Below are 15,137 nucleotides of genomic sequence, written 5' to 3'. Positions count from 1 at the left end.
ATAAGGCAGCATGCGATCCGGCACAAATTACTCCAAAATAAGCTTTTAGATTAACTGCTGTGGTGTGGCAGGGGCCTAACTCGAGGAGAAATAAGGTTTGAGCTCAGAGAAGCCATGTGCGTACAGGCAAGAGGAGGGGATGGAGCACCCCTCTGCCTGCAGACCTCCTTCAGAACCGGATGCGCCACCCCAAGGGGCACAGCAGCACCCTGCCAGCTCATCTCAACACAGCCACCGGGACCAGTTGCATGATGATCGTTTTTGGAAAGCCCATTCCTAAATGGCTCCTTCAGGCAAAATTACTCCATCAGGAACAATTTTCTCTAAGCCACACAAAATTCACTCCCCCCTGGGGAGCCTGAAGAGCAGCGCTTGAGTGTATACGCATATTTAAATGTGTCTCAATCTGTTTTTGCGTGTGTTATTTGGGGAGATAAGTGGTGAAATCGCATCTGCTTCTTGAGTATCTACACAGCAATATTTAACATTTTATTTGAAACATTTTTGCTTTAATTAATTTAAATGCAACCCAGCCATCCTACTATTTCATATATAATCCTGGGGATTTAGTAGTGGGAAATGCAGTATCACAGATAAATAATGGAAAGGTAGCAAGATTAAAAACTTATCATAAAATTAGCCTACTTACCATAGTAAATAGCTTTTCAATTTGACAAGGGATAACCGTTTTATGGAAATGAGTATTAAAAAATAATCCTGTTAAGTTACCCAATGTTTGCCAGTGTTAGTTCACACATGGAAATAAACCCAGATCAAAGTAACTTTTTCAAAGTCTGTATATCCGCACATATTTACAGTATTATTAAGAGCAACTGTAATAGTTATATCAATAGAATGAGACACAATTTCCAGAAGCAGTAATTGAAACAGCAAAGTTATTACTAAGTCTTCAATAACGCTACAGGCTGTTCTGCTTAAAGTTATTACAGAATCCAATATACAATTAATATTTCTATTCCTTTTACGAGGGAATTACATTTCGGTCCTCCTTATAGCTGAGATTGCATTTAAGTGGCAGTGCAGAAATTTACAGCCAGAACACTTGGCCCAGCTAACATTTCTCCACTGTGAAATGCTCATTTCTAGTACGCTCCCTGCCTCTCGCATTCATCCAACGACTGCTCGTTGCTCCACAGCTTCCCTACCAGCTCACTGCTGTCTGCTCAACGTTAACTTTTAAAGCAGGGAAATGTAGGGTTTGGGGCTTTTTTTCGGGGGGTCGTGTTAAGATCACCCTGAAAATAAATTCAAAGAAGCGATAAATCATTCAATTCAATACCAAGGAGAGACAGAGGTATATGGAAATCCAGCTGTCAGCATATTCTCTGCTAGATACGGAACTGAGGTTAAACTAAAGCAGGTGGCAACTCGAGACTGCTGTTTATTTGTGTCCTGAATTGGGAAAACACATTTCAATGTCTCCCAGAGCAGTGATCCAGAGCTGGGAGGATGGAGATCTGTTCTGAAGCACTGACACTAACACACTTACTGAAAGCTCCTGGATGACATCAAAACGAAATCATTACATTAAAAAGTGCAGAGGAAGTGAGAAAGTCACCACAAGAAACACTGCTGAAGCCACACGCTTCATCTCGATTTTGAATCACATCAGGGTTTTGCCAGTTGAGTATTTCAGAGATAAATTTTGACAAAATATTTTCATTTTAATGAGGCAGCATCTTCCGAAGGGAAGCGAGAAAGCTTTGGCCAGCACCAGTCACAAGGCCGATGCACTGCAGTCCCTGGCAGTAGAGCCATGCATGAGGCTGCAGAAGGATGCTAAACACCAGCAAAGCAGGGCTTGGTGTTTGCTGCTGCCTGACCAAGATCTACATGAGCTTGCAACTGCCTCTGAGCTAGATCATTGGGGTAACACCTTGGAGACCATCAAGGAGACGGCTTAATAAGAGCCAGCAGTGTGCCCAGATAGCCCAGAAGGCCAACAGCATCCTGGCCTGTATCAGGAACAGCACGGTGAGTAGGACCAGGGAAGTGATTGTCCCCCTGTACTCAGCACTGGTGAGGCCCCATCTCAAGTATCGTGTTCAGTTTTGGGACCCTCACTACAAGAAAGACATTGGGTCTGGAGAAGGGCAACAAAGCTGGTGAGGGGTCTGGAGAATAAGTCTTATGAGGAGCAGCTGAGGGAGCTGGGGTTGTTGAGCCTGGAGAAAAGGAGGCTGAGGAGAGACCTTCTCACTCTCTACAACTCCCTGAAAGGAGGGTGTACAGAGGTGGGGGTCGGTCTCATCTCCCAATTAACAGGCAATAGGAGAGGAGTAAACGGCCTCAAGTTGTGCCAGGGGAGGCTTAGATTGGATATTAGGAAAAATTTCTTCACTGAAAGAAGCATTGTCAAGCATTGGGAAAAGGCTGTCCAGGTTGAATCATCATCCCTCGAGGTATTTAAAAGACATGTAAATGCTTAGGGACATGGTTTAGTGGAGGATTTGGCAGCGCTAAGTTAACGGTTGGACTTGATTATCTTAAAGGTCTCTTCCAACTAAAACAATTCTGTGATTCTGACAGACAACTAGAAGGACAAGCAAGATGGGCAGCTCCCTGGGAGAACAAAAGGAAAAACTCCTGGCAATGTGGCTAAAGGTGTCAGAGAAGACCAGCAAAATATGAAATACAGTGCTGTGTAAGTGGTCAAAGATCCAGAAGAGCATCAAGCGGGACTTTGAAATGAGTGGAAGAGGGTCACTCCACTGTTCTCCCCTGGTGCTCTAGCTCAAGCAGCACCTATGGAGATAGGCATCTGAAGGTACATGTTCTCTGGGAACACATCGAGGACATACTTACACTGCAAGAACTGGTTTGCCTAAACATCTTTCTATCTGCAAAAAATACCTTCAAGCATCTGCCTTAGGGCCAGACGCATCAGTTTTTAAATGACTGATTTAGCAGACTGGCTTAGTTACCTGATAATCCATTTTGCTAGATTCTCATTAAAATGAGAATCTAGCAAAATAAACTCTACTGCACTGCTAGGCCTGACCCAAGGTGGAGCAAAGACGACACAAGCCATCCTGGATTACATCAGCAGCACTTGACACTATGAGAGGCTGTAGCAGGAGTAGCAGCACCCCCTAAACCCAAAGAGAAGAGAAACACACAGCTCAAAAGACCTTATTTCTGAAGCTCGGCACTCACAAGCATTGGACATCTAAAAACTGCTGACTCTCCCCTACTTTAAGATAAATCCTACAATACTTGGAAACAAATTACTTACCAGTAATTGATAGCAGAAACTGGCCTGGGATGCTTTTTTCCCCCCAGCCTGCATCTCAGAAGCACCACTGTTTGTCCAACACTGGAGTCTTCACCCTTAGGCCAAAAGAAAAACCTCAAGTGTTCAGCATGGCGTAAGTGCTCCCAAGTGCTGTAGAGCTTAAGCATCTCCTAGTAATTGACTGGAGTCTTCATCTGGTGAACACAGCAATGTTGCCAGTGGCACGAGCTACACACTGTATTATAATGAGGGAAAAAGCAGAAGAGGGATTTGGTTATTGGAAAGAATTGTAGATTGTCCCACTAGGGTATTTTTCTCTATATATTTGAAGTTTTAAAAAATTACTAGCAGTAGGGGGAAGAAAAGGTATCAATTTTAAATTCCTTCACCCTTAATGCGTCTCAGAATTCATACTTGAAGAGGAGAAGCATCCACAGCAGGAAGGGCTTTAACACAACCCATTCTTCTGGAACATGAAGCTCTCGCCTCCAAACTCTTTTCTCCAGCAGATTCAGAAGCCCAGTGTGGTTTGGGAGAACCTTAAAGTCGGGAGCCAAAGCCACAGCTCTGGTGAGCAGTCAATGCCCTGGGATTTGCTGTTCGCTTGGTTAATCCTCTGGACCATGATGGCAGCACAGCTGATACCCAGCAGGGCACCAGTAACGCCCAGATGTGAAAAGAAGACTAATGTTCCTTCTTCATCCCACCCAGTGTCCCACAGCTACAGTCAAAGGCAGATGCCCAAACACTAACATTTTCTGCTGATCGATGATGTAAGATCTCATCACTGAAGTCCATGAGAGACTCTAAAGGGATAAAAAGCTTCCCTCCCATTTCTCTGCAGGCTCAGGAAGTTGCAATATCGGCATTACTTCAGAGATCAATTGGGCAGAACTTCAGAAGCAAAACCACTGTCTGACACAAGGATCTAACATGTATCAGACTATGTTCCCCTTTCAGCTTAAGCTTTCAGCTGTTCTTCATGTAAAGACTGTTTTGCCACAGGAACCAAACTACTACCTGTGCTATGCAGATCATAGGATCTCAGTAACGCTCCCTGGGGATGAATTCCTAACAAAAACCAAGTGTCCATCCGCAAACAGGACCCAGGACTTAGCTCTCGGTAACTCTCAAACCCTTCCTGGTGGAAGCACTTACTTCTCATAGTTCATCACGCACGAGGAGAGAAACCAAAGCACGGAGAGGTAATCAGCAGCTTGAAATAAAACGAGCCATGGCCGACTGTGAGAAGCTGGCTTGGAACGAGCACAACTCTCTTCATTTGCCGCTCTCTGCCCAGCAAAGTCCCTTGTTATTGACTGGTGGGGAGGAAGCTGGTGGCTGGAGCACCTCTCCTATGAGGACAGACTGAGGGAGCTGGGGTTGTTCAACTTGGAGAAAAGGAGGCTCCGGGGAGACCTCATAGCGGCCTTCCAGTACCTGAGGGGGGCCTACAGGAAGGCTGGGGAGGGTCTGTTTACAAAGGCCTGCAGTGACAGGACGAGGGGCAATGGCTTTAAGCTGGAGAAGAGCAGATTTAGGTTGGATATTAGGAACAAGCTCTTTACCATGAGGGTGGTGGAACACTGGAACAGGTTGCCCAGGGAGGTGGTTGAGGCCCCTTCCCTTGAGATATTCAAGGTGAAGCTCGACGAGGCCCTGGGCAACCTGGTCTAGTTGGGGGTGTCCCTGCTGACTGTGGGGAGGTCGCACTAGATGACCTTTGGAGGTCCCTTCCGGCCTGGACCAATCTATGAAGCGGTCGCCCGTCGGGGGTGGCACCAGGCTGTTGATCTGCCTTCAGGCTGGCTGTGCCCTGCCGCAGGCACAGCAGCTGCAACCGCTCTCCAGGGCAAAAAAAAAAAAACAACTTGCTGTACTCAACTCCAGGAAATTTGAGAAATCTGGGGATTTTCATTGTGTCATTACACTCTGATGCTGCAGTCGCTTCCCGAGGACGAGGCTGACAGGAAGGTGCTGCTCTTGCTCCTCCGCATCGCCTAAGGTTTTCAATGTTTGACGGGAAACCTGAAGTGAAAGCGTGTCAATTAGAGCTATGGAAGCTTTCTTACCTGAACCCATGCAATTTGTTATTTTTATATTCATTTCCTACTGTAATTTAACGAGAGGAACTAAGCTTGAGGTTACTCTTCTTCCATTTTATCTGTTGCTATTTAAAGCCATTAATTTTAACAGCAATAAAAAAACACAGGGGATAGCTAGGGATCGGTTCTGCATAAATTAACGACAGACATCTGAGTATCACACCACCAAATATATCCGGTTTTACTTATCCCTCAAGGGTTTTTTTTTTTCCCCCTCTACTAGCCTAATCGCTTTTCACTTGCGGCAATTACTGTGCCAGAACCCCTACCAGACAGCTGTTCTGATTCATACAGGGATAAAAAAAAAAAAAAAAAAAAGCACTTTCATCACTTTGCTTCAAATCTCTCCTGGTTCCCCAGACTCCATTCCAAAACATATTCCAAAGGGTCAGTTAAATTTTTTACTGAAACTTATTTTTCAGAGTTTATCTTTTGGAAAGAAGTGGAAGATTGCTATCTCCTCAATGCTTAAGAGGATCAAGCGTCAAAACAACTGGCATCTCAGTCAAATTGGACATTAATCCGTTTGCAGTAAGCATTTTACCAAGACTTGGACATGATTTATGCAAACCAAGGGTTAACAGCAAGACATTTAAATCTTTGTGAGAACCGAGAATTAAAATAGGTGGGACCAGATGCATAGCTTTTCTCCAGACTATACATTAAAAACTGACTTGCTTTACAGCAAGTACGTAAACCAAAACTAAGTAGGCATTTGGACATCAGTGGCACCAGGATAAGATTAATACCAGCCACGGCAAGTCTCATTCTCTTGTTGAGTCACTTCTAATTCCTGTCTAATCTCTCTCTAATGCGTCCATTTCCACACTATCTATTACCCTACAAGAGCAGGGACGTTCTTCCTACCTGCCATTACCAGGATTACTTGGCCATCACACATCCACTCCAAGCAGCCCTTCTGCATTATGTCAAAAATAGTTTCAGTTCATATCTCCCAGAATTAAGGATAACAAATTAAAGCTTTCTGCCCTAATTATTCCCATCTATTGATCCTTGGCACATACTAAGAATCAGGTGGGAAGAGATAACTATAATATAGTTAGGCCCTACTCAGATTAGAGAAGTCATAACATAGAAAAAGGATAAAAATTCACAGATTTGAATTTAAATTGAACGCTGCTAAATCATACTTAGGTCCAGACTGATCTCAGTACATTATTGCTGTCTCATTTATGCTCTAAACATAGTCCTACACCAGCAGTTCTGATGGTTTGTATCAGAGTTCATTTGATCGAAGCTTTGCTAAGAGAAGCCAAGAAGCAGCACAAAGCCCAAATTTGCTGAGAACAAAATGCTGATACTTAGCCAGAAACCTGTCTAACTTTTAAGTTTCAGTGCTTCAAAAACGTCTGGCTATCCAATTTAACATATCCCTACTCCAGTCCCTAATACATTCTTCCCAGACCACTGCAGTCACAGACCTGCTCCCAACATCAGTGGTGCAGGGGCATGAGAGCGCCATCTCTGAACCACCTCGTGTCTTCTACTTGGAATTCCAGACTTTGAGGCTGAGGATTTTTAGCAGAAGAAAACTCCAGCATTCTTTCTTTCAAGGAAATGCTTTAGGTTCTGTAAAATTTATTTTCAATATCAACTACGCTTGAAGAAGAGAGAATTGCAGGACAATCCTGCTTAGGAGTTAGATTAATTAGATCATGGAATAAACTCCTTCTTGTACATCAACACAGTAGGTAACTTCAGTGTATCCTATTGCCACCTCATCTCACAGTAGATCATTTGCAGGAACTCCACATGCCCTCAAAGTTATATTAAACATACTCATTCCTGACACAAAGAACACAGCTCCAGTCCGCATTAGCTGGATTTACCCTGAAGCACCATCCCTTGCCATCCGAAAGCCAGAGCTCAGCATAACCATTTCACTTGACATCTACCAACCACGTGACTTCAGCAGCTATTTCCTGCAGAACTCCCATTTTCTCAGAAAATCTGCAATTCAGAAGGAAATTAACACACAGCTTTGCCTGTTGAAGCATCAAAGCCAGTACAACACTGAGTCCAAACAGCTCTTTATTACTGTTACATGAAATACTGTTCCAGATACTAAAGAAAAAGCAATTAAGTCCAGAAGCCAGCTGCATGTAGTTTTTCAGTACCCAGAATATCCAACTTCACCTTCCACAATTCCTTCCTGTTTTTCCATAAGATTTTAAAATCTAGTTTGATTCACAGACTTTTTTTAAGTTACATACCCGGAAAGAAGCACAAGTCATTAAAGGTTCGGTTTCAAAAAGTCTAATTAGACTTGCATTTTACCATTGTCGAGTGTTACAAAACAGTTCTTTATTTTAAACATTAAAGTGCCAGGTTTGTGTACAAACTATTAAAACAATAATAATAAAAAAAAAGGTAAACTTAAAACCTGCTAAGAAAGCAGTGAGGTCTTGTAGTTGCCTCCAGAGTTTCCTGCAGAGTATTCAGCAAATTTAAGACCAGAGTTTCCCAACTGTTCCTCTGTTTGTGGGGAGAACAGCAGAAGTTAGTGGTCGCTGCCCATAACCTCCCGTCTTGCATAAGGAAAACGCCCTTATCTTTCACAAAACGGAGTAGCACCCGTTGTTAGAAACACATCTAAACACTATGAATTAATACCATTGGCAAAGTCTAATAAAAAGGGATTTTTACTGCTGGAGCTACACTAGCCTCCTAAAACGTACCAAAATCACCGCACTTTTCAGGAGGGGGATTTTAGCACAGGAATCAAGTCACACTGTGACTCAGTGTATTTCATGTTTCCCTGTCAAGAGGGGAGCATGTACATTAGCTCGTATTGCCTCAGTTTGTTTAAAATTCCGCATCCAGAGTGAAAGAGTTGTCCGTGGGCTTCGACATGACTCCCATCCTCTGGTATTCACCTACTCGCTTCTCAAAGAAATTGGTCTTGCCTTCCAGAGAGATGTTTTCCATGAAGTCAAAAGGATTCTCCACTCTGTATATCTGAAATGCAAAGGTGATTCTACAGTCACTACAGGTGCTCGCATCTTGAATACATGACAGCATTCGAGATCAGCTGGAAGGAGTCTGAAACAACAGGCTTACTATGTAGTAAGTAAAAATCTCTGCCCCAAGCCTTCTCTACTGGGTTTGTTCCTGTCTTTCAGCTGCAGTAGACAGAACCACAGCAACTCTTATAGTTGCTTATAACTCATCCCTTTGCTCATCCTTCTTTGGGTGTCCGAATAGGAAAGCTAAATGGTTTCACAAGTTACACCAATATTGCTGCAGCCATTTTAGGATTGGGGTTTCTGGAGGAAATTAAACTTAATACTGTCTTTTCCCATGGAAGATTCGGGTGTATTAGAGCCTTACCTTTTTAAATCCCAGTTCTAACATGAGCCGGTCTGCTACAAACTCTATGTACTGTTTCATTAAAGTGCAGTTCATGCCAATCAGATTCACAGGCAGCGCCTCCGTCAAGAATTCCTGCAGGTAACAGAAGCATTTTATGTACAGAAACTGGCATTCACTCTGTACCACCCAGGTTAATTTTATACCCACCAGCTCCCCAATTTTTCTGCTTAATTGCGATCAAGTTCCTAAACAAGCAGCAGACAATTACCTGTTCTATGAGAACGGCGTTCATGATGATTTCCTTTACTCTTTCCTCTGATGGCTTGTGTATCAAGTGCTTGAACATGAGGCAGGCAAAATCACAGTGCAAGCCCTGGAAAGAAGTCGCAGAAAATTATTTCCTGAACACTGATTTAAAAGAGCCACTCGAATCAGCAGCAGAGAACGAATAGCCCAATACCTAGGCCCCATCTTTGCACTTGCCAGGTCAATGTTACCTGCAGACAACTTTCTGCCTCACCAGGAGGAAGTGCAAGGAAGTTCAAGCCAATCCCAGCTGCACTTGCTCCCAATGGCAAGGTGTACTGAGTGCAAGAGTTAACTCCCTTGCACGGCCTTAAAGGAAGTAAAATGCTAAGTTCATTCATTCTCTGCTGCAAGATCCACAGTGACACGTGTTTACACACTTCAGTGAGCTTTACAGACTGCCTGTTTCTAAACATACTCCCATTTTAAAATATAGGCTCCAACTGAATATCATTACTTTGAGCTACTACAGCATATTACCATCTTAACTGCCAGAATTTGATTCATACCTCGTCTCTGCTGATGAGTTCGTTAGAAAAAGTGAGTCCAGGCATTAATCCTCTTTTCTTCAGCCAAAAAATTGATGCAAAAGAGCCAGAAAAGAAGATTCCTTCCACCGCTGCAAAAGCTACTACACGTTCTCCTGTTAAGACAAGATTGATAGTCATATTGCACAGAAGACTTAACAGGATTAATACCCACAAGTTGCGAATAGACCAGTGCACTGCGTCCTCCAAGGAGGATGAAGAAGTTTCTGCTCAAGTGTGCTATACCCTGTCCTTAAAACCTATTACAGTAAAGGCTTCTAGTCAGCAAGCAAAACTTTTAAACATGAGAAGTAAAATCTAATTAGAGTAGCTACTAAGCAGCTGAAGCCAAGGCTCCTTCCCCCAGGTTAACTATCAATACCATCCTTTTTCAAAGACTACACACTGAAAGAGAGCAGTCATTTTAGCAGCTGATTTTGGTCAGTGTCTGCTCATCTTTACGTAAAGAACTTTAGCCATGAAGAATGCTTTCATACTAGTGAAATAACAATCTGTACCATCTCATCTCACCTTTGAGGCGAGACATCAAGAACCAGTAAGGCAGAGGAGCTACAGGCTCTGACTGTAGATGCCTGCTGGAGACAGATGGCCAGTTCAGTTCTGGGCACATGACAGCAATTTGCAATGGGATCCTATTGCCAGGCACACGAAGATTGCCACACGAGCTACCATTATCCAAACTGCCAGCAATTTTACAGAGTCACATCAGCAGCTCATTTGCAAGATGAAAATTTTCGTCATCTCTGGAACTATACCAATATCTTATACCAGAGCACACATACTTCCCCTGTGATAGCGATGATCCCTCTGAACTGTGAAGTCTGGAGAAATGGTCGTTCCTCCACCTTTTTTAGGGAAGGGATTTCACTTTGCTTCAGAGAGATGTACTCACCATACGCGGCTTTCTTGTCCCCAATCCAGCACATGGCCCAGTCAGCCTTCTTTTTAACACATGGCAATGTTTCAATAGCATTAAAAAGAAATTCCCTGAAAAGGATGAAACTTATTAGGATCAGACATCAACACAATTAGTACAATAAGCATTCCCTGCCATAGATGGTCTTGTTCACTTACAAGTGCTCTGTACCTTCACTCTGATCATTAAGTCTCCTTCCTCTCCTTATTTTGCAGTCTAGCTCTATTTTTACTGACCAACCATTTTCTCATCACCTACTCATCACATCAACACCAGTTCACGTGAATTCTCCTCTTGATATTGTCATGGGAACTATTTCATCAAGTGATGTGCTTGAACAAAGCTTTCAAAACTACAGGTCAACCAGCCTCTGCTTCCCAGTGGCAGGACACCAGAGCTCTCATATAAGCAGTTCTTCCTTGAACTTTTACTAGAACTCAGCATCTTAGAATAGAAATTACATGGTCAGCCTTCCACACAGTAGCAGTAATTAAATCCATCTAGACTGCAAACAGCACTGCAATACCACCTAACATTTCATTTAGCAGGGTGTTGGTCTGACAAGACACCATCAGAGTAACTCAGTCAGGACTGCTCAAAGCCCTGCGTTTGACACCACATTCTTGAATTGATTCATCTTGTTATGAATGTGGCACACTTTGGTTTTATTTTTAATTAAGACCAAAAGCCACTTATCAGCAAGTGCGACATACTTTCTTCTCCCCAAGCAAAATAGTCAAGTGCGTAAGGGCAGCACATGCTATGTAGAAGTTAACTTTTTAACTATGGCTGTTAACTAAATGCACTGGGTTTTAGAGATGACATTTTAATAAAAGCGAGATCACTCAGAGAAACATTCCTACGTTGCTTTCTACTAGGTGCAGGGGTCCTCCATATGAATGCTTACTGTCATTTAACATACTCCCCTTTTTTGACTACTCCATCTTACACATAGTAGCATTCCTTTATTTCAGTATTAAGTGGTTTCAGTTTCACTCCTAATCTAAGCAAGTTCTTGCTCATGCACTTTAAAGGAGAAATATATTCTGAAATAAAGCTGCTCTTAAGCAGCAGTGGTATTTTATATAAATCTAATTTAAACCTTAAAATTAACTCTGAAGTCAGAGAGTGACTGATATGCATCATTTAAATCTCCACACTTAAGAGTTTCAAACCTTTGACCGTCAGGCAATACAAACCTCTCTTTAGAATCTTTGATGTAGGTGTCAATAAGAAGACTGTACATTTCCGAATGTATATTTTCCATGGCAATCTGGAAGCCATAGAAACAACGAGCTTCTGTGATTTGTACTTCTTGACTGAACCGCTCCACCTAGAGGAAATAAATGAGTATTTGCAAAGGCATTTATAACGAAGTTGCAGGTTAGAGGCATTGATATTGTCTGTAACAGCTCTTGCTCAGCCCAAAGAATCCTCTTCAGATAAATTCCAGACATGTGGATTAACAACCACAATAGTAAAAGCAGAAGCCTCTTACAGCTCCAAGTTAAGAGTTATTCTTTCGTCCCAAGAGAAATAGGAAAACTTCTTAGTTTTACTTATCCCTCATTAGGGAGCAGAGCCCTGAGAGGGCAGAAGCAGAACAAGGGCTCTGAACCAGCCGAGTGTCACCATAAGGCAACACTCAGTGCCCCATGGAGCATAGGCAAATTTGGGGATTACAAAAGGAACCCCAACTTGCTAATTAGCATAAGACAGCATTATTTGTTGTAATACTACAACACTATATAATCTAGCAAACAAGCCAGATCAGCCAGCAAGCGTCTCAAGTGTGCAGTTAACTGGTTATCTTCACAAAGCAGTGTTTCTGTCAGGACTGTTTCTACACACTTACCAAGTTTTCATTGACGATGCCATCGCTGGCAGCAAAGAAGGCAAGGACATGAGAAATGAAGTACTTCTCCTCGGGCTTCAGGGACTCCCAGTGCTGGAGATCTTTGGAAAGGTCCACCTGAAACATTGTGAAAAGAATCATAGAATGGTTTGGGTTGGAAGGGACCTCAAAGATCATCTAGTTCCAACCCCCCCCCGCCATGAGCAGGGACATCTCCCACTAGACCAGGTTGCTTAAAGCCCCATCCAGCCTGGCCTTGAACACCTCCAGGGATGGGGCATCCACAGCTTCTCTGGGCAACCTGTTCCAGTGCCTCACCACCCTCACAGTAAAGAATTTCTTCCTTTTGTCCAATCTAAACCTACCTTCTTTCAGTTTAAAGCTGTTATGCCTCATCCTATCGCTACACTGCCTGATAAAGAGTCCCTCCCCATCTCTCCTGTAGCCCTCTAATTAGTGGAAGTCTGCTAAAAGGTCTCCTTCTCTTCTCCAGGCTGAACAATCCCCAGCTCTCTTCAGCCTGTCCTCACAGCAGAGGTGCCCCAGCCCTCTCTGATCATCTTGGTGGCCCTTCTCTAGACTCGGTCCAACAGGTCCATGTCCTTCTTGTGCTGAGATCATAGAATAGTTTAGGTTGGAAGGGACCTTGAAAATCACCTGGTTCCACCCCCCCCGCGGTGCAATAGCTGCAAAAAAGACGGGGGTTTCAGGTACGAGGCCCCCACCTCCCGGCACCGCCCGCCCCCTCACCTCTTCCGCCGTCCAGAAGGAGGCCTCGGCCTTCTTGTACATCTGCCAGATGTCGTGGTACTGGATGGGGAAGATGACGAACCGGCGGGGGTTCTCCCGCAGCAGCGGCTCCTCCTCCTGCTCCGCGCCCCGCGGCCCCTGCAGCGGCGGGAGATCGGCTCGGCCCGGGCTCGCCCCAGAGGCGGGGCCGGCCGAGGGGACGCCGGGCTTTGGCGGGAAACCGAGGGGCGGCGGGTGAGGGAGGGGGACGCGGGGGCAGCACCCGGGGGCGGACGGGCGAGAAGGGGAAGACTGCCCATGGGGGTCTCGGCAGCGGGGCGGGGGGAACCGGGACTTGAGCTGCCGAGGAAAGGAAGAGGGGAGAAGGGCGAGCGCGGTGCCCGGGCGTTCCTCACTCACCGGCTTCCCGTCGCTCTCCTGGAAGATCTTGCGGGCCGTCTTGCTGGCCAGGACGCGGGTGCTGCTGAGCGCGGGGGGCTGCGGGGAGAGGGGGGGGGGCAGGGTGAGAGCGCTGCCGGGCTGGGGAGCGGGAGGGAGGGACAGGGCGGGGGGGCGACAATACTCACCGTGTTCTCCTTGTCGCTCAGCGCCAGGTTCTTCATGGGCGACAGGCCCTTCGCGGGCGACAGGCGGGGCTGGTCATGGCGAGCAGCGAGCGGGACGCGGGCGGACAGCATAGCGGCGGCGGGACTGAGCGGCGGGAGCGGCGCCGCCCCTTTATATCCCCTTCGAACTTGGCGCCAGAACGCCGGGCTGTCCAATCACAGCCCGCCCGGCCGCCGCCACCGCCCGCCTCCGCGCTCCCATTGGCTGACGCACCGCGCCGGGACCCTGCCTCCTATTGTGGAGGGAAAGCCCCGCCCCTTAATTTGGCGCCGGCGGAGCCGGTGGGGGGAAAAGGCGGGAGAGAGCGGAGGTCCCGCGGAGTGGCGCGGAATTCAGCGTGGCGGCGGGGAGAGAGAGGGGGAAACCCACCGACCCAGCCTGCATCCTCTGCGGCAAGCGCGGGTGCCGGAGAGGAGGGGTTTGGCTGCGGGTCCCGGATGTCATACCTGGTTTTAAAAGATTCGGGATGCCATTCGGGCAAGTATAAAACTTGTTTCCGGATATGGGAACGGCCACAACCTGGGTTTAAGGCAGAGATCTGGAAATGCCGTGTTGCCCCCATGCCCCCTGCCTCGCTCTCCCCCTCTCTTTCCTGGTCCCTCCTGCCCGCCGATTCATTTTCACTTTCAACACCGATTCCTGCATTTGGGGACAGATTTCATTCACTTTCCTGCATGTGGAGACAAAAATTTGCTTCCTGGAGAAACTGACTCCCATGTGCCTCCTGGTTCCACATGTTTTAAATAAATAGCACAAAAAAAGGGAGAACCTAGGTAAGAAAAGGAAAAGATGAACATTCACCGTCTTAAAAAAAATCACTTTATTTTATATTAATTAAATTCCCTTTATTTAAACATTGTTTCCCTCATCCGACTCCGCAAACGATCTGCTCCCTTCAACCAAAATGTTTTCCCTGAAGCAGTTTTGATGAAACCAGGAGCTTGAATGACACTGAAGTGGTCACTGTCACCAGGAACCAGGACAATGAGTTACAGGGCCCAGCACCGCGCTGGGCTTGGCTGGAAGAGGGGCAGGCAGGGCAGGAGGGCAGCAGAAGACTGACCCCTTCAGGGGAGCCAATATTGCCCTTTCCACTGTATAATGATACTGTGTTAAATTTACTGCTGTGATGAGTAGATTTGGAAGAAAAACAAGAGTACTCCCTCCGGCATCACATCTGACACTGTAAATTCAAGTTGATTATTCATTGCAGCAGTTCAGTGTCAAGGTCACAAATTTGCGTCTGAGCTGTCCTCAGCTGGGACATATCAGAAGTGGCCAGCAGAGGCCATGGCTTGCAGGATGTACTGGCCCTGTTTAGGACATGGGACTGATGCAGGCACCCATCCAGGAGATGTTCTGTGAGACCTTCCCAGCTAAATATACATCCCAATACACAAATTTGAATATACATCTCCATCCCAGGCGAGCAAGCACCACAAAACCCTGTCCTACTAGGCAG

The 15,137-nt window shown here is 45.6% G+C and overlaps 1 protein-coding gene across 2 annotated transcripts; it reads right to left on the bottom strand.

The window, feature by feature from the left end:
- Positions 1-7,397: 7,397 nt before the first annotated feature.
- On the bottom strand, positions 7,398-13,746 carry RRM2 (ribonucleotide reductase regulatory subunit M2). Of its 2 annotated transcripts, none has more exons than XM_074153344.1 (10): positions 13,636-13,746; positions 13,445-13,546; positions 13,070-13,186; positions 12,320-12,436; positions 11,664-11,797; positions 10,441-10,535; positions 9,510-9,643; positions 8,963-9,067; positions 8,713-8,826; positions 7,398-8,340 (listed from the first exon to the last, which is right to left on the bottom strand). In XM_074153344.1, exons 1-10 carry the CDS (start codon positions 13,744-13,746, stop codon positions 8,188-8,190), a joined length of 1,182 nt encoding a protein of 393 aa, XP_074009445.1. In that variant the 3' UTR covers positions 7,398-8,187. The 2 variants fall into 2 exon arrangements, with proteins under 2 accessions (XP_074009445.1, XP_074009446.1); XM_074153345.1 differs by having other exon boundaries at positions 13,070-13,207; positions 13,469-13,546.
- Between the last annotated feature and the right edge of the window lie 1,391 nt (positions 13,747-15,137).

This window comes from Numenius arquata, chromosome 9, assembly GCF_964106895.1.
Source record: "Numenius arquata chromosome 9, bNumArq3.hap1.1, whole genome shotgun sequence".
In the NCBI taxonomy this organism is placed as follows: Eukaryota; Metazoa; Chordata; class Aves; order Charadriiformes; family Scolopacidae; genus Numenius; species Numenius arquata.
This window is presented reverse-complemented; position numbering and strand designations above follow the sequence as displayed.